The sequence below is a fragment of the Rutilus rutilus genome (genome assembly GCF_951802725.1).
Source record: "Rutilus rutilus genome assembly, chromosome: 21".
In the NCBI taxonomy this organism is placed as follows: domain Eukaryota; kingdom Metazoa; phylum Chordata; class Actinopteri; order Cypriniformes; family Leuciscidae; genus Rutilus; species Rutilus rutilus.
Window position 1 is genome coordinate 27780212 of NC_140226.1, and position 24857 is coordinate 27805068.

Sequence of the window (24857 nt, forward strand, 5' to 3'; positions counted from 1 at the left end):
TTTCTGAATCTAAGTATTAATTTCCTTCAAAAACACCCCACACTTTTGAATGGTAGTGTATACGTTTGTTTTTGTAGAGTCCAATAAGACAAAATTTCTCAATTTTGTGTGCTCTAATTTTTTAGCACCCATTCGCCACATATCCATACCATTCAGTGATCACCTTCGGAGGCTGCAAGGAAGATTTCATGCTAGTGATCAGCCAGATTAAAGACCAGGCTTTGGGCAAGAAGACTGTGGATAAACTTTTATTTGCACTGGCTAAACCAAAGGTAAGACATGCTAAGTTACAAAAGGGAAAACACAGTTTAACTGCATTTCCAAATGCTGCCAGTAAAGACAGAATTCTGATATATGTGGTGTTTTTAGCATTAAGTTTTATTACCCATCTTAGAAATCTTAAGTGTGTGGGGGTAAAATCAGATCTTAAAAACAGATCTTAAAAACTCATACACCCCATCTGAAACCACTATCTGAATTACATCTGATGGTAAAAACAGGGGTTGCATGATACAGGAAGTGCTAATGAGCTCCACTGAGTGAGGATCTGTATTCGCATTTCTGTGCTTCAAGTCTTTTTTGGCTAGATACAGTAAGAGCAAGTTAAATATAGAAATATCCATCTACTAAAGAGTTTGCACCTCTGATTCTGCTGGTTCATTGTTTCTCTCTCTCTTTCAATGCTGTAGATCCTGGAACTGACGCTTCTCATGGCTAGTTATATTAACTACTGGACCTCCAGCTTACCAGGGGCCGGTAACCAGACTCAAGGCTCAGTGCTGGGGCCTCAAGGAGACCGGAAGCTCTGGGACATCGACAGCCGACACTTCCCCTCAATGACATACACAACCAAAGGCCCCACTCTCCTTTAAAACCTCAGTCTCCAGGTGTCTGGACACATCCGCAACCTATCGCATGGTCCGCATACACAAACAAAAACACATTTTGGGAAACTTTAGATGATTACATTTGGGATAAAGTTCAAACTTTTTGTGTTTGAAGGTTCAAACAATAAACTGGAAGAAAAAAGTTATTTATTGTGCGAAACGGTCAACTACTTGCACACTGTTCGTAGTCCAAATACAAAAAATAAACACATCACGAAGTGGGTTTTTGTAGTAACCCACCCTGAGAAGATCACCCACCGAGTCGGAGTGGATCCAAGAGTATTTTATTCTTGAGTGCAAAAAGATTGGCGCTCATTTTTAAGGAATTAGAGCTTTTAAACTGGACGTCCAGTTAAAGACATGGTTTGACTTTTTCATTTGTGCGTAACATGATTTTGTTTCATCTATGTCTTTGTTTGAATTGTCTATGGTTTAGTTAGATTTTTGTTTATATTTGTTCGGGACATTTCCACTGATTAACGGTACATTAATTAATGGTACCATCAGTCATATACAGTTTATACCATCAAGTTTATACAGTGAATACTTCATCAGGATGCGTAGAAACAGATCATCTCTATTATATTAGCACATATGTGGAAACCAGTTAGCTAACCAGTATAGAAAGGACAGTCTTATGTGGTACAAAACTCAAGAGTGGTACTGTTAGTGTGTCTAATGGTAGTGTAACAGGGTTGATGAGTTCTTCTCATTTATCCAAACAGGAAATGACATCATCAGAACCTCATCAGCCAGTTACAGAGTTTGGGCTAAAAGTTTTTGTTTATGCTCTCATATTACGTGCCATGTACTACCAAACATAATGCTTCATCTGAGCCAATCTGTTTTCATCTTAACATAGTGACAAGTTTTATGTAATACAGTAGTTGCAAAAAGGCACACACATATTTCATATTTACTTATACTAGCCATAGCCTTGCCTTTTGTATAGAGAAAAAAATCGATGCACACCCCAAACATTTCACAACATTACGTTAATATGTGCAGGATCATATATTTTCGTGAAGTGTGTAGCTTGAGAATGGTCATAATAATGTAATGAAATCCAGTGCTGGGTAGATTCCTTACCAATTTGTATTTCATTTCTGACTCCAAATTACATTACAAAAATTGTAGTTAGTATCGTTACATTACATTTAAGGTAATATAATCTGACTACTTTTTGATCACTTTTGACCCAACTCGTTCATCACATTGATTTAAATAGGATAATATTGCACCATATTGATATAAAAATGCAAAGAGAGAGAAAATATATTCCATTCTTTGTTATCAACAACATGAAGTGCATTAAACATTACATAACGTCAGGGTTTCCCAAACTGGGGTTTGTGAAGGAACTGCAGGGGGTTTGTGAGTTAATTGAAAAGATTAATCATAAAATGTCAAATTAAAATAAATAATTTTAAAATAAAAGAATCAAGAGAATCAATAAATTATGAATGAATTGCTGCCATTGTGTGAATAATATGTAACCATGTAATCAATAAAAAGTAACTGTAGTCTGATTACGAGTATTTTAAAATGTAATTAGTTGCAAGTACTTAATCTGGATTACATAATCAGATTCCAAAAATTATGTAATTAGTTACTACCCAGCACTGATGATAGCATTACACGTGACACGTGAATTTTTTTATATGCAGTTTTTAGAAATTAGATTTGAAAAAATATTAAATCGTAGCATAGTTAGGACACAGTGGAAAACATTGCATGCTTTCAACCATAGAAAATTCTTTCATTTTCTTTTTTCCCACCATAAATCATAAAACTTATCCACAAATACAAGTGTTATCTATATTGTAAAAGAGAGAAATCCAAAGAATTATCAAGAGTGTTTCAGAAATGGATAATTGACAAAGTAGGTAAAGACACACTGTACCCATAATATGGCAGATTCTGAAAGATTTGAGGGTGTAGGGATGAGTTTTGAAAAAAGCTGTAATAATGATATGACTTGAATTATTCTATGAATCAAACCACTTTCTCTGAATTTTGAATATTTATTTTGTCATTTAAAAAAATCATTTTTGGTCTAACCAACTTATTTTCTTTAGTCAGACTTTTCTAGAAAACTTTAGTGTTCCAAGCAGCCAATTGGAAATAATGTCACTTTTGTCATTGTTAAGATTCAAGGCCAAAAAATGTGGCAGTACAGACATTCAGAAGTGATGCTGTGAGAGCTTGAGATTTTATATGCCATAGAGATTGTTGCAAATAAAAAGTTAATTGTGCTGCCGTTTCTTTTTCGATTTTTAATTCTTGCATTTTCATTTCAAGGAAAAGCTCGATTTGTGGACTAAATTATATAACACTTGCGCACAGTATGACTATTATGTGAAGGTCTTCTTTTTCACTTATGTGAAAAACATGTCTCCATTCAACTATATTTATCAAGAAAACCTTTTCGTTTAGGCTAAAGGCTTTCTGTGTCCATAGCAATCATAGTAAAGCCTCAGAAAAAAATGTACAGAACAGTTTGTTTAGAATTACTTGTTCTTATATTGCAGAAAACACTGATTCATAATTGCAAAAGTTCACAGATTTGCTGGCCACCGTGTGGGTTTATAGACGGGGTGGGGTTTTCTCTGCTCTCACACTCCAGGCAGGTCAAAGTGCTAATGGCATTTCCCTGCCAATAGCCTGCTATAAATTCACATTTGAAAATTAAACGGGGAAAAAACGTGTATGTTCTAAGCTAATACGGTAATATGCTCATTATTCAGCCACACTCTCTCTAAGCGAGTTGTAACGTTGAATTAGGGAAAGCATGCTTTTCATTGTTGCCTTTTGCGCTAGGGGGGGAAAAAAATCTGTGGCTCACATGGTTTGGAGGAACCCCAGACTTTCTCAAGGATGTATTTTTATATTTCTCTTCACATTTTAAATGACAGCTTTTAGTTTATGAGACATCAAGTAAACTATTTTAAGCTCCGGGTTCTGTTGTAAAACTCAAACAAAATACAGTGACATATCTGAATGTCCCAGACTAAAATGCATGTTTGAGCTGGTTTAATTGACATAGGCTATCTTAAATATGTCATGGCCATTGTTTTGTCTCAAGATGCACACCAGTATTGTTTTTTTTTTTTTGTTTTTTTTTCTAAGGCATGTTAATAAAAGCTACGTAAATGTCATAATTGAACTAAGTCCTAATCCTGGCTGTATCTAAGCCCTGTCTGTGAAACCGGGCCTTTAAGTCACAATGAATTAAAATTATACCATGGGCTGTTTAAATACTCGATTCTGATTGGCTGGAAGGTGTGCAGTAAAACCGTTTAATGCACAGGTAGTTCCAGTCAGTTTGATTACAGTTCGAAATTAATCCGCTACATTGGTAACCATAGTAACACAGATACACTTGCAAGCAGAGTGAGAAACGCATATGAAAACGTTTAGGTAGGCTAAATGGATGATTTTTGAATATCGTTTAATTTGTATCAGTGTTGCCTGTCATTCATAAATAATTGTAATAAATCCATTAAAGAATCATTAAGTTAGCTATATGCTTAAGCAATGAGGGGACTGTAGCTGCTAGACTTTAAAGAAGAGATCGACGCACACAGGTAACTCGCGCACGCATCTCTCTCTCTCTCTCTGTTCCTTCTCCTTCAGTTCTCTGTCTCTCTCTTTTAATAATGGATTTAAATAAATGTGAATTCATTCAAATAAAAGCAATCCGATGGCTCTACTTTATTTAAAGCGGACGGAGTGCAAGAACTGACGAGCCTTAACTTAAGAAATAACCGTCATTTTTACACGTCTGTTAACAAATTACACTGTAAACATCAGTTACAGCTTTAACTTATTTTTAACTTGGCAAATAACCAAGGTATAAGCGGGATAATCCACGGCTAGCCATGCATTAAAGAATTTTAATGCACTTCATAGAGGCAACCACCCTCCGCTTCGCGTCGGGTGGTTCTTCGCCTCTACGTCGTGCATTAAAATCCTTTAATGCATGGCTAGCCGTGGATTATCCCTTACTTGATGAATGGCATTACATAAAATATTAGTTAGCATTTATGTTTAAAAAGCAAGCCAAACACTTCACAAAAAAAGTTTGTTTTAAGTGATAAAACATTAAATATAAATGTCCATTCAAAACTGAGCCAAAAGGCACTTGAACTGTTGGACGAAAGTGAAACATGGTGACCTACACCTGATTACTCTTCTAGGACACCTGTGTGAATTTGAAGGGAACTGACTTCATCTAGGCCTAAAAATCGCCTTGAAACAACATACATTTACTGAAAATGCCTGAAACCGTTATTTCTGATAAAAGCTTTAGCAAAAACTGTTTGAAGATGGGAATTGCTTAGGTTTTTAATACAATACAGTGACATTCAGACGTGTGTTTAAATGTGAAATACTGTAAATAAGCAATAGTACCGTATTTATTAGCTTATTATTTCTACTCTATTACATAATTCGTTCGCATTCGCCCTCTGCCTGTGGGCCCAGTGAACTCTGAATTTGTCTCCGAGTTAAAATTAAACTGCATTGCCCAAGAGCGCGCGCTCACACACACCGACTCCCTCGTTTCAGCTCGCGCGCTCCAACCGCGTGTCAGTACAGCGCTGCATCTCCGTAACGCGAGGAACCACAATACACAATATTTCCTGAAATCCCAAACTAAAGTAAGGTTTAAACACACACGTGTGTAGTCCGCAGCACTATATCATGCGGCTTATGACCACATTAACGTACAAATTAATTCCTTTATGCCTTTTCAATTTAATTACGCATTACTGTTACATTTCACTGAGACTCTGATTAATGATAAAATAACGAATCGGTTTAAAATGCGGCAACGCTGCTATAACATTTTTTCCTTCTCGACATAGGCCCGGAATCAGAAAATGACATCTAAAAAGCAAAGTTTATTGAGAGAGGCGTCTCATCAGATCATTGCGGGTGGATCAGCAGGTAAGACGCCCTTCAACTTTCTATTTCACACAATCCGCAACTTTGTTTACCAACTCGTTCAGTCTCGCGCGCGGCTCGTGCACATTCAGCACCAGTTAGCAGACACTCCAAACCGCCATGAGGTGCGTGCGAAAGACTTTTCGTCAGGGATTTTGTAGTATAAATCTGTTTACATTAAATAAATGTGTTTTGATTTGTAATTTTAAAGTTGACTAACGAACGAATCCTTCAACCGGATGTCTGTCTGGAGATGTACGCGGGATACACGCACACTTCAGTTAGTTCCGTTTACAAATCGTTCCCTCAGTTTAAGACGCGTTCTCTTCACGGATTTTGTGTAATAATAACCTAGTTAGTTTATTCTTGGCAAAAGTAAAATGTTTCTTTAGCTCAATCTTATTATGTTTACTTGGTTTAAATGCCATCTGTATATTCTATAAGAATGAGTGATATTTTCTTTTAGTTTGTGAATTATTTATTTATGTTTTTTTTTTTTTTTTTTTAAGTTCAACAGCCAACAACGCCCAAATGATATACATAGAACACCAATTGTTTTATTAATTGTTTTATGTAGCTAATATACATCGAGCAGACAAGACTTAAGTCTGCACATTTGTAAAAAGCAATGATGCCAACTACTTAGCAAACTACTAAAAGGCTTCATTATGCATTTTGAGTTGGTCAAAATGTATTGGCAGAGAAATAGGAAAATCTACTCATTAGGTAGCTTTAATAAGAAAGAACCGGTGTTGTGACATTATTTTGTGTGCCATTACAGAAATTAAGTCTGTGTTCATCAAATTCTTGATGTCACGAGGCTAAAAGAATCTCAATTGTGGAATAATTTTACTCTCTGGTATCAAGCAGACTGCAAAGTTTGAGCTTATATTGCTTGTATGATGATCTACCAGGCTATTTTAGCAGTGACAATGAAGGATTTTGAACTTAAGGTACCAGGTTTAACGTTAAGAAAATTAATGAATAACAACTTGCCCTTTTCATTTAATGAACTTTGCATCATATTCAGCAAAAATTAAGGTTTGTGTAGCTTTCTTTCTTTCTTTCATTCTTTCACAGTGGTAGAATAACCCAGTGTTATTAGCTCGCACCTCCTGCACTTGTCATATTCCCTCCAGCTCCCTGTTAACGAGGCTTGGGAGCGAGAAAAGTTAATTTGTGTGTGACCTGGTCACAGGGATTGGATTGGGTCTGTGCTTGGCTTCTCTCAGGCTTGGACTGACTCTCCAAAATTGCTTTTTTTTTCCCTTAAGGACACAAGAGTTAATGTCACTGCAGAGCGTTTTATATATCCTACCAGGACTCATTTTACAGCCTTTCCATCCAAGCATATATGGAGAAATTGGGGCATGTGTTAAAGTCTGAAATTAGGGAGAGTTAGGCTGTATCTAATAATGTGATGTCAAGTTTTTTTTAATCTACCACAAGGGGGAAGCATTGTACCTGGCATTGATTGTAGTCTCAGAGCATTTTTCAACTTTTGGTTGTTTTTCATGGCTTATGGAAATGTGGCAAATGTGACTATCATTCTGTGACAGTCCATCTGTTGTAAAATCGATACATTTAAAAAACAAAAATACACAAAAGCATGTGAGAGAAGGTCATTATGCGACAGAATTACTTATTTATAATTTCATCAATTTGACTCAGATTTGAGTCTTTAAAAACACACATTTTAAATATCCACTCCATCCTTTAAGTATTGTCTCTTTAATGAATCAATTAAGTAATTTAATAAAATCTGTGTTGTACTAAATCAGGTTTTGTTTCTTGCAGTATATGACAGTATTAAAAAATACACTAATATTTACTGACATGCCTTTTATTTATATAAATATATAAATTATATAAATATTCCATCTATATGGAACTATTAGCTGACTCATAAGACAATACACAGTGCACAGTGCAATCCAGCTTTAATTGTGAAAAATGGGCCTGAATTAGTTTAGCCGGATATTGCGATCTTTGCATTTGCCCAATTATATAAAAAATTCTCTTTCATAAGTGTTCTTAATGGGAACTTATTTCCCTTTCATCATTTATCTTAGTATTATCCAGAAGGTCCGGAAGAACGGTCAGATGTTACCTTAAGTGTTTTTGGTATTGATTTCCTCTCCCTGCCCCTGTTATGCAGAGTAATTTGGTAAGATTTACACAAAAATGTTTTAGTTATGATTAGTTTCTGTGTAAACGTATCCGCCGACTGCAAATGGAGTGTGACGGGAAAAGACAGACAGCCTAAGTATAATTGAACTCAGTCCACAGCAGACCCTCACTTAAAACACACTCAGACCTCTACTGTTTTAACTGGTGCTTAAGTGTGAAATAAAGTCTAGGAGCATCAGACGAATAAATCCACGTAGCCTCAATCGAGAAGAAGAAAGGAGTGAAACAAGATCAAATAAATACAGGTAATTAAAAGGAGAACCCTGGGAGGAACATTCACAAACGACCGTTTCCTCTCCGGCCCACGACTGGCCGCTACAATCAGAGCTGAATTAGGCCTAATATTTATTTCCAGAAACAATTGTACATGCCTCAGCAGGGCAATGATTGGACATGTTGTGGACAGATGTTTAGATGAGCTCATGTTTGAATGTTGAGTCTCCAAATCGCCGCCGTACACCCACTTCTGTGTCGTTTTAAGACTTTTGTCTTTTTGTCACTGGACACAGTGAATTCTGTGAATAATCAGAGTTCTAATGATATTTTTGTAATTATGCAGAAAGTTTGACTGCATTTGTAGTTCGCTCCTCGATGTGTAGAAAACCGTTTTTGAAATGGGGCAAAAACGCAATTAAACCATAATAAACATTACAAAAACAAACAGAGGAGATTTATTGACTGCTACGACTAATTACCTCTAGAGGAAATGTGCAGGATCATAATGTCACAAGAAATCAGTTGACTGCAACCAGGCATGAAGTATAATGGTAACATATGCAGCAAGCAGCTTAGACTCTCCAAACAGATCATATACCTCCCACATGTACCTGAAGTAGATTGGAGAAACCCTTAATAGAGCGAACACCACAAATGTGCGCAATATGCGTTTGTTTACACCGTGGATTACTTTCTACTGGTGATAAAACATCACTCCCTCTAAGTCTGACCCATACGCCTGCAAGAACTACTGTCGAACTACTGTTTGCATGAGCCGCATGTGGGTTGTCGCTGTTGTGTCAGCTGTTTATCAGAGAGCCGGGTCTTGAGCGGATGGAGTTTAGTCTGCCGGGGTAATGTACGAGCCAGCCAGGGGCCACCGACGTTATCTTAATGGTATGATTTATGGAAGTCGCACGCTGAACTGAGCAGAGGATCCGCGACAGATGGGGACGTGCGTGGGAGACGTTTCTACTGTAGACGCACACACACGTACGCTCATCCATCATGCATTTTGTGTTGCTGTAAGCAATGAGGATAATTGCGGTGTTATGGTAGAGTAGCGTGATTATGATTGTTCGACATGGGAGGCTGTGTCTGGGCTAGCGCTCGTGCTCATTTTCCGGGGGAAATTGTTCAAATGAGGCCTTTGGAGCGAACTGAAAATACTGAAAAGAGCTGGCTGGCTACAATAAATACAATACGTTCTATCACCCGATAACGATGGTGATCTAATCAGTGTTGTTAATGTTAACCACATTCATTTTTGATAAAACATAGGCCTAGTCTTAGTGTTTGAATGACGTATGTGCCATTGGCATTTGAAATGCCTTTAAATGTTCTGAAATGAGTTTTCTATGAAGAAATCTTGGCATATCTAACGTGAGTGGGTAAACGCTGCCTTGAAAGTCTGTTTACTTGTTCCTAGCTGGTAAAGAAAAATGTTTTCTTTCGCATTCTTTTATTAAATGGTAACTACTTCTGACTCGGAACTATTATGAATCCGTAGTGAATAAAGCTATTAAGGCAGTGTTTAAGATTAATGTTGTAGATAATGCAGCCTTTCTAAAATCTTGACCTTAGTTAATGAAGTAATTGGATGCCTGTGAATATAATAAAGTTTACAGCAATAATTGCAAATAATGATAACAACTAAAAAGAAGTGTTTCCATTGGGATACATCAAGATGCTCTCAAGGGTGAACTTGACCTTCACCCTTAATGTCTATGGTCAAAAAAAACATGGTCATCAACAATGTTTGAGGAGGGGAATGATTTTCCACAATCCAATGCAAACTTGTATTCAATCAATTTTGGTACAGTAACGCCCACTTTTCTCAAGTCTATTTCCAATGTATAATGCACAACATTTTTCCATCAAATTTGCTGTGTCACTTGAAAATATGTCGTATTGCGTAAGTAAAATGGGTTTGGAACCCATTTTGGAACTAAAACATTATCATGTTGATTTTTTTTAAACCTTTTACACACAGTCCCTCAAATAACCAAAAAACAGGTGGTCTGACATAACATGAAAACATAAAATATGAGTCAAGGGAGGGAAAAAAAAGAGTCTGAGATGTCAGAGATTTCCAAAGGAATGAATATATTAGAACATGCAGTCATATTGGCCGAACACACTGTATTACATACAGTACCGTAATACAGCACATGGCAGCAATAACATAGCTGGAAAGGAAACTGGCTAACAAGCTATGCTTAATTGAGCACTTAGTCTAAGTAGTCAAGGGCCATAGTTTGAATGACCCTGTAGGAAAATGAAACTGCACGGTAGATGATACACTGTGTGTGCATGCATTTGCGTGTATATTCACTTTTTCTTGGACCGCTGTCCAGTTGGCTGTTGTTCAACCTTGTAATTAGCACAGAATGCTGATATGTCTTTTGGCTGGAGAAGAGCTTTTGATGGAGTGATCACAACATTGCATTGATCGTAAAATCTTGTGTGAACGTATTCCCATAAAGGCTAAAAATAATCTTCTAAGGAGCTCTCCTTAAATTCACTTTAAATTTGTAATTGTTTCTCAATTCACCATGCTGTAATTTGCAATGACTTAACTGTGGTGGAAAACTTGTGTTTTGCTCTGTTTGAGAGACAAATCATTGTTCCGTTTCAGCTTTATATTGTCTGGAAACGTCGGGTGAATCTCTGCCCAGAGTTACAGTTCTGTTGTCGGCCTAGTTTGTCATTTGAGGGAGAACCAAACATGTCAGAATTTTTGGTCAAGTACAAATGTCATGGTTGAAACAAAGTCAAAAAAGTAATGTATACATCTTAACTGAATCTAATTTGAGAAGCTAAATTGTAGAGAATTACAAACCTAGTCTTTTTTTATAGTACAAATGTATGACTTATATTTTAAAAACATAGGTACTGTCAAAAACAACAACAGCCAAAAAAGATTTAAGAACAGTTTTCTTGATTGTTGGTGTTTATGACTTTTTAGGTTCTTTGCACTTGTGTACAGTGGCAAAATATTACTGTCAATGAATTATTTACATTATAATAGCATCTGAAAAATAAATTCTATTTGTAATGTATTATTAAAGTTTGGGGTCAATATCATAAAAAACTAAAAAAAAAACTTAGGTTAATAGTTTTATTCATTTCTGGAAGCATTAAATTGATCAAAAAGGACAGTCAAGACATTTATAAATCAGAAAAATTAAAAACTATTATGGATTTTTGAAAATTACATTTCATGTAGTTTGTAATATAGCTCTAAGTGAATGAAAACATCCTGCAAAGTTTTAAATTTGAAAGTGCACCGTATATAAAGTTATTGTCTTTCAAAAGTAAGAGTCGACTCTGAGTCAATTAAATGAATCATTTTTCAAACGAGTCATAAGCTGTTTCGTTGTGACGTCAAGACGAAACATTAGCATATTGCCCGCCCACTTATTGCGTGCTGGACACCAGGGAAAACTTGAACCTCAAACCAACAGCTGATTCCTGTGGATACTGGATAGCATCATGTCGAGAAGACACTGTGCTCTACAATGTGAAGGTAAAGCCAGTTTTTTTTCACTGCCCAAGGATGAGTACTTCAATTCAGTTCAATGCAGGATTCGCAAACGGCTTGCTCTTGAAAGATGGTGTTCAAAATACTTAGTTTTGAGTTTTATATTGTGTAGGTCTCCTTCTAACTGGCTAACTCACGTTATCACTGTCTGACTGAAATTCTTCTGCTAATCAGTTGTGGGCCACTATTACCTATAACTGTGTCTATTAATGCAGATTGTCTGTCATTCTCACTACTTTGAGGAAAGATTAAGCATGGAGCAAGATCTGTTTACCAACGTTTGTTACATCAGTCATTCACGCTAGAGCTCGGTTAATGTATACATTGCATACATGCACTATTATTGATACAGTTTCCACGTGTTCACCGCAATATATCAGAAAAATACGCGGGAAATAAATTATTACAAGTAAAATAATCGGTTTGTTAATGGACATGCACTTGTTAATGTTGATGGTGAGGAATTACAGTTGCAACATCTCATAATGTACCTCAAACTGAGTAGTGCATCACTGAGAAACGTCCTGCTCGAGTCGTCCTTGCGATGGAGGTTCGGGTTCAATAATTAGTTCTTCCAATGTTTCATCATCGGACTCGCGCTCGCATTGATATGGTAAAATCAACGTCATTGTTCATTACTGTGTTTAGTTTACGGTGTAGGAAGCCTCAGGACACGCAGATCTGACGTTGTTATGGCAATGGCCATTTTTGTTTTCGACGAGCACGCTGTGTGCGGTAAACCAATCACAACAGACTGAGCTGTCTGGCCAACCAGAGCAGAGTAGCTTGCGGAAAGGCGGGATTTAGAGAGATTGATTCATCTGACGAGTCGTTTGAGAATTATTGAAAATGTGGTGATGTTCAAATGTATATTATGAGGAAATTAAACTGTTTTTTTTTTTTTACCTTTGATGCATGTAAACCTGTTGTAGGAGACTCCAAAACAACATCAGGAAACTTTAGAAAATAGCGTAATGGGGCATTTTAAACATTCTTCATCATAGAATCCTGAAAAAAATGAATCACGGTTTCCACATAAATAAAATTAAATAGTACAGCTGGTTTCAGCATTGATATTAATAAGAAATGTTTTTTTTTTGGCCGGTGGCCACCAATTCAGCATATTACAATGATTTCTGAAGCATCATGTGACACTGAAGACTGGAGTAATGATGCTGAAAATTCAGCTTTAGATACATGTTTTATAAATTATTATAAATTATTAAAATAGTTATTTTACATTGTAATTTTTTTTTCTGTATTTATGTTAACTGTATTTTTGATAAAAGAAATGCAATCTTAGTCAGCATAAGACACTTTTCAAAAACAAAAACAAAAATCTTACAGTGTTCAAATGCAGAAATGACTAAGTAAAGGGAAGTTACTTCTGATTAAAAGTCTGATGTAATTTGATGCAGATGCCACTTGCTTAATATTTTTTAATGTAATGCAATGACATTTCATTTTAAGCGTGGCGTATAAGTGTCCAAAATGTCCAAATCGTTTGGGGGAGCCGATATAAATATGAAATCCTGTGGACATCAATGAGTTTAGATGTGTGTGTGAGCGTTAATGTTGTTCTTTGTTTCTAGAGTCAGAGCACAGGTCTTCTTCAGCAGGGAGATGGCCTCTTCACTCTTCAGCTGGGTTAACCGACTCAAGATGAGCGCTGTGCGGGCATTGCGGGCAAGAGCTCAAATCATAATGTGATTTGTTGTGCTTGGGAGCCAATTTGAGTCTTTTCGGGAGAGATCCCTACCCGGTCGCCGCTTGTGCGCTTGGCGAAGGAGACTTTAATTAGAGAAGCTCAAATTTATAGACACTTTTGATTATGGCTGATCTTGAGTTGTAAAAGGATGACATTGCCTAGAAGGGGGACGTTGGCAAAGGAAGCCGGACAATTTGATAATGAGAACCAAAGCTTAGGAGAAAGGCTTGTTTTGAATTTGTTTACACATTTATTATCCTTTCAAAAGGAGCGCTTCATCCAATAAAATCAGGACAGACACAGATGTCACAATCAAGAGGCAATAAGAAGGGATGGGAGGGAGCAATGAAGCGGTTTCCATTATTATGTTTGAAATAAGGGCAATTATACAATGGAATAAAGATATAAAAAATGATGTTGGGTCATGGAAAAGTGCCCTAGTTTTACGTCTTGAATTCCTGTTTTCTCATGTTACCTAGTGGCACTGGGTGGGCAATGGCAGGAAAGAAGGAGGGGATTATTGCACAAATTTGATTCTGACTGGTTTATAAATTAGTTCTGAATGATTGACAGGATCTTAATCCAATAGGCGATTTGGCCAGAGAAGCTGTTTAAGGCCGAATCATAAAAAAGAAAAATGAAAAACAGTGCGGCAAGTGTTGTTTCAGAGTGATCTGATCTGTGATTATATCCTCGCTTTGATTGGGGTAATTTTTTTTCCAGTCTGTGAAAAAGGCTGCATCATACCCAAATAACATGTCCACTAAAAGTTTTGGTGAGCCTCTAAATCTTAAGCTGTCATAATGTTGCAATAATCACTTCACTCTTCTGGTTTGTCTCCCCCTGTTTTCTGTCATTTTGGAACTGTTGTTGTCAGCTGTCTTGCTTGCAGTTGCCAAACTTTGTGATAGGTGGCAGTAAAGAGCTATTTTGAAGTTTCACTTCCAGACTTTATAAATCTTTCACCAAGTGATGACGTTCAATGTTAAGGTTCAAGCTGAAAATTGAAAGCTTTTTATAGTCATATAGAAGATTTATTCAGTTATAATTATGTAGGAGAATCATATGGAACGGATGATAGTAAACCCTTTAATCTAGAAGATGTTTGCATTGTGTACAATTGAGGAAAAATCCACATATAGGTTATTTTTCCTTCCAATGCAATGGACTGAGTTTCTCTAGTGCTGTTATGAATTTTCCGTCACCTCACAAAAATGAAGCACAACTTCCTGTTTCGTTTTTCCTCTCTCTCCTGCTGTGATTCCTACGATGTTTTTAGCCTCATCAGTAGTGAGTCTCAGGACTTCAAAGTCCCTCTGGACTTCATATGACGTGATCAAATAGTGCTGATTTCATTTCCCACAAAAGCAATGGCTACTAGCCAGTGGCTTAGCTAACATTCCAAGAACACTCCAATCTGTCATTTGCCCATCACTGTCTGACGCTCGGGCAACTCCATGGCAGGTGGCACGGCTCATCCTGACCGCGGCCTGACGTAGTTGGCCAGCTTGTTCAGCTCCAGACGCTGAAGTCCTGAGAACATGCTCGTTCCAACGTCAAGACGCTGGATGTTTGATAGAGAAATAAATGAGCTCAGAAGGGAAAAGGCATCTTCATCCTCGAGCGGTGTCTCGTACAGAATGAGACGTGCATGCAGAAGTCGGTGATGCAGAGAGAAGACCACACATTCTGAGGGATCCTAGGGGCTCTCTGCTCGTTTTGAAGTGCAGTATGGTGGAAAGGTTAAGCTATCAGTCTGCTGACTGTGGCAGCAAACTCTGATGAGAGATGACAGATGCTTTCTCCAGATAAAACTTTCCGGAAGGACACAACGACTGCTTTGCCGTATCCGCGGATGAGACTAAGAGGGTTGTGGATTAGAATCATATACGCATATGAAAAAAAAGAACAGTTTTTGTTGTTGTTGTGTTTTATATCATGGCCATTTATTCGTAGATACAGTGGACACATCACAACAACACAACACAACAAAATGTCAAACCACGTTGAGTGCATGTCAGTGTACTCATTGTAATCAAAAGTTGTAAAATGTTTTTTGAAAAGTTTTTTTTCTAATATCATGAATGATTTATTTATAAATATCAAGGTTTTAGGTAGTTAAAGCATGATATTTGACAAATCTTGCCTAACTAAAAAGTGAACATTTTAAGAGACTTTTTCAAAAGTTTTGTACAAAAAAACAAAAAAAAAACATAATAATGTAATTATTTTATGAATAAATATAATATATACAAATATTTAAAAAGCAGTGAAGCAGTTTTGTGAAAATATTTTCTAAACAAATAACACTAAAGGTTTATGCCAAACTACTTAAGCTTTTCTTTTACATGAATTTTATTTGTCATTCAGAATATAATTTCGACATTATGTTATCAAGACAGTTGCATGACCCTGACAACCCCCAAAAAACAATATTATTTTAATTTAGAAATGAAAAAGTTCACCATTGAAAGGGTGCATTTACGTCCTTTGTTTTTATTGTATTTTTGTTATATGATTTGGTATGTGTGTGTATATCTGATTAAAGCTCTAGAATCATTTGTTTGCAGATGCCACTTAAATGTTTTATGTAATAAAATAGAATGTGCAAATTTTGGGGCCACTGTATATAATTAGACTAAAAGGATACATTTAAAACTTCTATTTTCAGTTTTATTCTTTATTCTTCATAATTGCATGAGCAGTATATTAAACAGAAGCATGTAATGTTTATAATCTGATGGCTCAGCAGGTGTGTGTTAGTATGAGGATAGAAGCAGAGCTGATGAGATGGGAGATATATCTCCTCTGTAAGCACTTGTTCCTTCCCAGGAGCCCATTGCCGCCCATGTAGAAAGGAATCTAGTATGGCTCTGGTGTCAGGCTCTGTCATGCATGGCCAGGCTCTGGGGTGCTTTTGAAAACGGCCCTTTCCGCCTCAGTCGGCTGAATAGATGGAGCCCAAGGGGCACTTTTTCCACAGCCACCAATTTATCAGCTCATATCCAGACCGATATGGCCTGTCATTGCCTGTGCTTTCCCTGTTTGTCCCTCTCGATGTTTATAAATGGCAGTGAGTGAATGGCAATGCCTGGCGTAGAGGAAATGTCTCACTGTGATTATGTGCAGGTCGCTGCCGTTTTTGTGGGTCTGTTTGTGTTTGGATTGCTTAGGGAAATGTTTTGCTTGGTAATTTTTTTCCAACCCACCCGTGCACTCTCAGATTTAATTGGATTTATGATATGTACTTGCGAGTATCCTGAAAGAAACGGGCACATTATTACGCACACTACTAACACTAATAGTTATGAAAAATATGTAATGCAATCCACAGTACCATTATGGCTTTAATTTTACATTTTTCCCCCCAAAATGGCTGGTCAGAGGGCTACAATAATTGTCCAGGGGGCAATTAGGTAGACTGGCTGCGGGAGCTGCAAAGTCATTTTGTAAGCCAAACATCCTGGTGCTGGGCTGCAGAATCCAGTCAGCTTGCGGGAAGCTGTTTGTGGGGAAGTGGATCAGGGTTTGTTTTCTTTCTCTGAGAACTCTGCCAGATGAGCAGCACCTGAATTTCAGCACCATTCTTTTCTCCTTCATCTTCATGTGACCAAAGCAATAAATAATAAAACCATGTCTAATTTTAATCTGAATCCCACAAATTATTTTATGGTAAAATAAAATAACATTAAACATATTGTTCTGGCTTTAAAACCCGATTGAATGAGCCACATTTGAAGCCTTTATAGTGCAGCAGTCGGGTTCCAGAAGTAAAAATCCCATTCATTTTCTACCTAATGGAATTATTTTTTTTTTAAATAACTTCTAAACCTTTACAGACAGACCTACTGTGAGCTACGAGATTGTTGATTGATGGTACAGTATATGCTTTTGTTAAAGCCTTCAGCCTGCTTATTTGTTTAAATAATTGTGTTAAAAGTATTTAGCATTCTTTAGTGGTCGCCTGTTCTCACAAAGCGCTGCGAATGACGTAATAGAGTCAGTGTCTCTATGGTCTCAAAATATTTAGATATTTGCAATAAACTTAAACTTAAAGTATTTACACAGTAGACAGTGTTTTACCTTTTGTCTTTTTGTCCAATTTTCAAATACTGGTAAAAATGAACGGACGGAAATAGTTCCACAACCAAGACCGCTGAAAAGGTGGCCGGACACTGTTGCACTCAATCCACCTTATATTAGCCTATATTATGATGAACGTGAGATGGACTGACACTTAACTCTGCATTTAACTTTAAAATTTACAAAATGTAGTGGTAAACATTGAACTCTCTATATATATTCTATATTAATGCAAACATGTGATTGCTGTAATGATTGGCCTACAATATTAGTGCCCAAATAGTGTTATTATTATCTTAAATTGTCTTTATCAGTCTATCACTCTATATTTTATTTATACTTTTTTTTCTCCATAACTTTACCAGAAAATTTTACCAGAAATATGTCAATAATAATAATTAGTATTATTATATTAAAAATAGATTGATCTATTGCTTAAATGTGTCACTGTACCTATACACACACTGTAAAAAGTGAACAGTTGGATCAACTTAAAAAAGTTACTTCAATTGGTAATACCTAAAGAAATTAAGTTTTCTCAACTTAAATTATCACGTTTTTCACAATAAAACGTGATAATTTAAGTTGAGAACTTAATTTCTTTAGGTGTTACCAATTGAAGTAATTTTTTTAAGTTGATCCAACTGTTCACTTTTTACAGTGCATTACTATATCTATATATTTATGTATTTTCCTTCCTTTGTATAAGCTATTATGTCATGTTGTCATGCTAGCTTTGGTCAATAAAAAAGTTTAAATGTTGCTTAGCAACAGCAAATACATTTATTTTGATTATTTATTTACTTATTTATGAGGTAAAAAAAAACAGTAATGTTACCATGGCTGACATTGTGTAAATGCCTGAACTGTGGTAAAATGCACAGTTATTGCTTCATTGCAGGGTTCCTCAAATCCAACCATGGAAGGCCAATGCCCAGCAGAGTTTAGCTCCATCCCTAATCAAAGACACATGAAGCTAATAATCAAGGTCTTCAGAGTTACTAGAAAAATTGCAGGTGGGTGAGTTTGATCAGGTTTTGAGCTAAACTCTGCAGGACAGTGGCCCACTAGGGCTGGATTTTTAGGAACCCTCCTTTATTTGGAATGATATTGAGTAAACGTTAGAGTGGAAAATGTGATAAATGCATTCAATTAGTGATGCTGAAAATCTCAAGAAAACAATGCAGAAAACGTGACCTGGTCAGACAGAAAGCAGGCACAAATGTGGAAATTTGGTGGAAATTTGTTGTATCTCAGCGCTCTGTTAGGTCACACGCCTGATGTAAAGCGGGCCAGCTTTAGCAGTCTGAATAAGTCTACGCTTTATAAACCAGAAGCTGAGCTGCTCATAAGTGATATCCATCATCACAAGGGGCAGAGCCGACAGACTTGTCTTTGAAAATGAATGGTGTGGGAAAAATGAGTGTAATGTGCATTTTGTATGTGGGTAAATTAAGTGTCATTCTGTCTGAGGCACTGAGCTGCCTAAATGGAAGACACAGTCCATTTATTAGTCATGCTAGAGGACCATATTATTTTCCTTAACTTCACTTAAATACTAAAATATGAGAAAATGAGCAAAAGACCAAGGCTTATAATTGCCTTCACAAATGAACGAATATTAGTTTAGGCCCAGATCCAGGACACAGCAAATGACATCATTCTAGTGTTGTCAGAGAATTAACTTATTTAGAATAACCCTTCTCTGTCACCTTGGCAAGGAATCTCACGTTTGCATAAAACGGCCATTTTTCCTACTTTAAGTGATATGTTTAATGTGGAATAAAGGTACTTTAAGAAGGGCATGAAAAATGACCAGCACTCTGTCATTTTGTTTGGTTCTCTTGCATTTTTGTTTAGTTTTCTTACATTTGGGGGAGGAGCAATGGCATATTTGTCACTCTTGAGTTAGCGCAGTCTCTTTTGGCCGAGACGAGTGAGGTTTGCCATCGCTCCCCTAAAAACAACAAGGCACTCCTGCCAAGCTTCCTAGTTAATTAGCGAAGCATTTCACACGCTGCATAACATCAAAAAGGAAATGGAAAAGTGACAAATTTGGAGAGCTTGGCAGGGTGTGAGAGTCAGGCAAAGCTGAGGAGCTTGAGGTTTCCCAAGCAGTCCTGTCACCTGAACAGGTTCTACACTGTTCGGTTCTTTTGCTCATTATATTCAAAACGTATCAGAGGCCTTTGTTTCCATCAGAAATTATTTTCCCCTAAAGTCATCATTAGCCTTAATTAGTTTAGTTTTATTTACGAGCTCTTCCCCAAACTGACTGTGAAAGCTAAGAGAAGAACAAAAGGAATGTGTCGAATTGAAGTTTAATGTACCCACGGAGTGAAGTTGAAATATTGTGTTTTTAGATTTTTTTCAGCAATACTTAGATCGGATTGCGTTTTATGTTAAATTAAATCGTTCTGGCTAGAACACAGTTTCCGACTCCTTAAAGGATGATTAGTTTGTTCATTTGCACTCTTTTTAAATTAGGTGAAAGCTAGTACATTCATATTGTGCTATTGTCTGTATTGCAACGACACTTGTTTTATTAATCTCCTCCAACCAAATAGTCACTAAGAGCCTCACTTCTTTGCGAAAAATTATAAGAGCTATCCTATAAATTTCAGAATGTTAAAAAAAAAATACTGATCCCTCTATTTCATGCCTGACTTTTATAGGCTGGTAGGCGTCCATATCCATGTAATGATGACTGCCAAATGTTACAAGAAAAAATAGCAATGCTTTATTTCCCAGCACTCTCAGCATTTTCAAAAATGTCAACCAGAGAATTCTACAGCTTGAAATGGCAGCTCAAACCTTCATAAAGCATTGATTGACATACATCACACCTGTTCTTAACCTCATCATATCGTCATCCAGAATCTTCCCTCCTGCAACAGACTGCTCAATCCCCACCCAACTCCGCTATAAGCCTGGGCAAACTGTCACCGCATCAGCCGCAACAGTCTGGGGAGTTGAACTTGACTGGAACATATGTCTTCAATTTTAATAGCCCTTCATTCCCCCAGATGGCCTGGAGGGGGGAAGGTTGCCTGAGAAGCTGCGTTTCATGTAAGAATAATTTGTGTTAAGTAGCTGGGCGATCTGTTTGTTACGCTAGAGCTGACAGTTTGTTTATGTTTCTTGAGGAGTATGATGGATGGGGCAGGAGTTGATGCTAATTAGGCTAAATTGTTGCTAAGAATGCAGTGGGCCTGCGCCACACTGCATAGGCCAGCTCCCATTGTTCCTGTCTCTTCGCACTCGAGGCGTAATTGAATGGAGCTTGCAGCCATTCATCATTGTAGCGAGAGGCAGGAACAGGAAGTTAGAGTCTGAGGCACTATGGACAGGGAGGGCTGGGGGACGAACTGGTTGGGCATGGGCGACGGTGATGGGACACGTCACAGAAAACGCATCTCTCATGTTGTCTTTAAATCTGTATTGACAGACACACTCAGAGTCTGTTCCAAAATCCTAGGGAGCTACCTCGCTGCCTAATACTGCTTACATTGCCAAATGGTATCATCCTAACAGAGATGGAACCTCATAAATGGGCTATTTGGGACACTCTACGCTCCACATTGATTAAAGATGCAATATGTGATCTGGGAAATGGAAACTTTAGCCTTCTAGCATTGAAAGTATACGATCCCACCCTCTGTGCAAATCACCATCCAAAGAAACGCCTCCTCCGAAACACAGGAACGCGCACAGACCAGAAGAGAGACGACCATAGACAACGTTATTGGATTACATCATGTGTCAGTCACCGGTGAGAAAACTTTACGTTCGTTATTGTAGTGTTTCTCATTGCACTGTAAACAACAAGCTGCCATTCTCGCTCTGTCTGCACAGTGTACGTGAACGCGCTGATGACGTGTGATGTCTGCGTGAACCGGCTGCACAGTGGTATGCAAACACACGTTGACTGACAGGGAACCCGAACATTGTATGGTCCTACGCCTTCCACAGACAATATACATTTATAAAAAATACATTTAGACCGCTTAACATAGTGATTGCTATCAGGATATGAGGAGACTTTCAACCAGCATAACAAAAAAAATATGTAGAGAATCACCTATTGCACCTTTAAATGGTATAATTGTATTGTAAATGGTATAATTGTATTGTAAATGGTATAATTGTATTGTAAATGGTGTAATTGTTGTTGGTATTGAATGAATTCTTAGTAATTTTTTTTACTAAATGGTAAGTTGACATACATTCTGGTTTGTCCTCCATCTTGAATTTTCTTTTTTCACTGAGCTTGTTGCAGTTTATTCTTGGATTACATTGTCTTTGAAGAATACATGCCATTATGCCTTAGAACTGGGGGAGAAAACAAATTATCTTAGGAGGCAGCTTCTTTTTTTTAAATGTCTCACTAAAAAATTCTCAGCTGAATTCTCACAATCTGTAAATTGAATGTGACCCAGTTAGCAGAGGAATATTCGCATTAATAATGCTAATAACGTAATGTTGGATCTCTAGAAATGATTTCTTTACAAAGAATGGTGGCATCAACTTCAACTTTCTTGCATCATATAATGTGAGACACTTTATCACTTCCTCTGTACCACTTCCACTTCCTCTGTTCTTCTACTTATCCCTCCATCCGTCCTGTTCCTTAATTTCACCCATACATTGCTAGTGGCACCTTCTCAATGTTCACCTTAATTTGTTTTCTCCCCTTTCCCCCTTCATTTATTTTCTTTGGTCTGCCCTTTTCCTGAAGCAGGAAAGTGAGGAAATGACCATTACAAATCTGTAGACCTGTGGTCCACAGCCCAGCAGGCCAAGACCCCCAATCATCCACCCCATCCACACGTGCCCCTGACAGCCATGGTAATGACCTCCACTCAGATTGCCGTGCCACTCACTGTAAGTGTGTTACAGGGTGACTTCCGCCTTACTGTAACTTTATGCTAAACGAAGACATGTGAGGACCACACTCAGAACCCTCGTCTCACATCAGCTGTGTATTACGTTGCAAACGGACAGAACCTGGCACCAGTCAACACCCTTGACCTTCTAAGTCCGATCTCATTAAGCCGGAGAAAGCATTGTTTACTGTGCCCCTACAAATGTTTGTGTAGAAACATGTGTTAGCATTTAACCTCAAATACGTACATTCACCATACAGCAATGCCATCTGCAAACAACAGCGTTATGACAGGGTGGAGGGGATGGGTTGGCTCGTGAAAGAGAGCAGAGCATGCTTAAGATGGGTTCAACTTCAGAGAGGTACACTTAAATTGTTCTGGATGACTGTTACTTAACTAGCCCCTAGCTAGCATGGAATGGGTTAGCATTGTCTCTAGTCATGAGTTAAACAAACAATGTCCTTTCAACAGTGCTTCAATCGACTAATTATGTTTGCAAATGTAAGACAACCTCTTGACATGTTAGAGATCTTGCAAACCTACAAAAAATGTCTGAACAAAGGCCTAGCATTTAGCAAATATGCTCTGACACTTCGATGTTCCCTTGTGTGCAATGCAAGTTTGATTGAGCTAGGGTTGCCAACTTTCACAAAAGAGATAAATGGACACTCTTTTTTTTTTTTTTTTTTAAGGAAAATAGGGGGCACTCTTAATTTCTTTGTACCACATATGCATTTTGAGATTTGAATCTGATTAATGCTACATGCAAAACTCAACAAATAAAAGTTAGTTGTACCTTAGTTGTCTTTGATCCTTCCCCTTGTTAGCACTCTTCCACCATTCAAAAAGTGTTTTGTGTTTCACATCCATCTTTTGTGATTTGGTTTCCATTCTTGCATGTTAAATCAAATTAAAATTTCACCCTTACATGTCAATAAAGAATCTCTAGTCTCACTATATGATACTCCTTACTAACACGTGTTTCTACTAATTATACACCTCTGTCCAGAGTTGTACATCCAATATTGTTATAATAACCCATGACCAAGCTTTTCTGGCAAACACAAATGCTTTCAACCTGAGCAGTTTATGCGTGACCTTGCTAGATACTCTGGGCAAAGTCTTATTATCATATAATCCATCCATCAAGGTCTGTGTCAGATGATTGGTGGGACACATTTCTGCAGGCTTAAAAGCTGCATATACATGTTTGGTTGTAGGTTACGGTCTTGATGGGGGAGGTCAGAAGAAGGAAGTGAGTGTGTTCGGATGGGCGAGAGTGAAACCTGAGCATGATTGAGTTAGGGAAAGGAGAAGAAGCCCTCCGGCTCAGAGTCGGATGTTGTGTGTATACATAGGAGTCCTGTCATGCTACCCTTTAAGCAAGCGGTGACCAACTTACAAATTGCAATGGGACTTTTTTGAATGCCAGAGGTAGTTTTGCGTCCATTGCGGTGCACATAAGGAGGTCGTGTAAGTGTGTGTGTGTGGTAGTGTGCAATTGTACCTGTACATCCTCATTTTGTATGAGCACTGACAATGCAAATGCACACAGATGTTTGCATTCGTTTTTTAAGGCCGTTCTTAATCCGAGATCACACAAGACCACATAAATGGATTCTGATTCTTTATGTTTTTCCCAAATTATCTGCACTTTCTTGTGGATTTTGTAAAACACAAATAATGAAGAATCGATTCAATTAACTAATCAAATTCTCAGCCTCCACAAAAAAGTCTTGTGCTTCCTTTTCTTGTTTTCCTTGTGCTTGTTTTTTTAACTAGGAATTTGTTCTTGCTGCTTGCTCCACCGTTCTTTGTCTTTGATTTGGCACAGCTTGTGAGGTGCTTTTTTAACTGTGGGAAAAAATGTCCCAAACGAAGAGCGGAGTGGAGGCGCCGTTCAGCGCTGAAGAAACGTTAAGCAAAAGCAGATGTTATAAAGTTTACAGAAATCAGAACATTATTTTCCTGTTTCCATCGCATTCTTCTAAACACTTAGTGAACAAGCTTTGAAGTCACCCAAGAAATCTAGTCTGCGGGAGGAACGATAGTATCTCGTAGGGGAACAGCATGAGGGAGGGGCAGAGGCGTCTCTCCTCCAGCATTGCTCTGTCAGAACCAGTTTTGCACTGATGCAGACAGAGCCATTCAAGGCCATGGTAGACCCCGCCCCCTGCACACGCCAACACCACTGTGGTCCTCGACGTAGATGGCTGTGTGTATAGGTCCATGTATCCAAGAGAGATCAGATAAATCCCAAATCTCTTAGAGGCACACCACAGGACGTGAGAACGTCTCTAAGGAAGGGCAAGGGACCACTTTGCTTTTATTTCAGTGAAGCAAGGCAATCAAAGAGTCTTCGAGTGTCTCTAACCTGAAGCAGCCTGTTGGCCTCT

The 24857-nt window shown here is 37.7% G+C and overlaps 2 protein-coding genes across 4 annotated transcripts in view; both read left to right on the plus strand.

The window, feature by feature from the left end:
* The window catches only part of plekhh1 (pleckstrin homology domain containing, family H (with MyTH4 domain) member 1), a 111679-nt gene extending 109384 nt beyond the window's left edge, over positions 1-2295 (plus strand). For all 3 annotated transcript variants that reach the window (XM_084392691.1, XM_084392689.1, XM_084392690.1), the window contains exons 29-30: positions 126-272; positions 690-2295. In XM_084392691.1, the coding sequence (XP_084248817.1) occupies positions 126-272; positions 690-872 (330 nt within the window). In that variant the 3' untranslated portion in view covers positions 873-2295. The remainder of the gene's footprint in view (positions 1-125; positions 273-689) is intronic.
* Positions 2296-5399: 3104 nt separating this feature from the next.
* Positions 5400-24857, plus strand: part of slc25a21 (solute carrier family 25 member 21) — a 92957-nt gene continuing 73499 nt past the window's right edge. The window contains exons 1-2 of the mRNA XM_084393810.1: positions 5400-5548; positions 5756-5837. Of these exons, the coding sequence (XP_084249936.1) occupies positions 5771-5837 (67 nt within the window). The 5' untranslated portion in view covers positions 5400-5548; positions 5756-5770. The remainder of the gene's footprint in view (positions 5549-5755; positions 5838-24857) is intronic.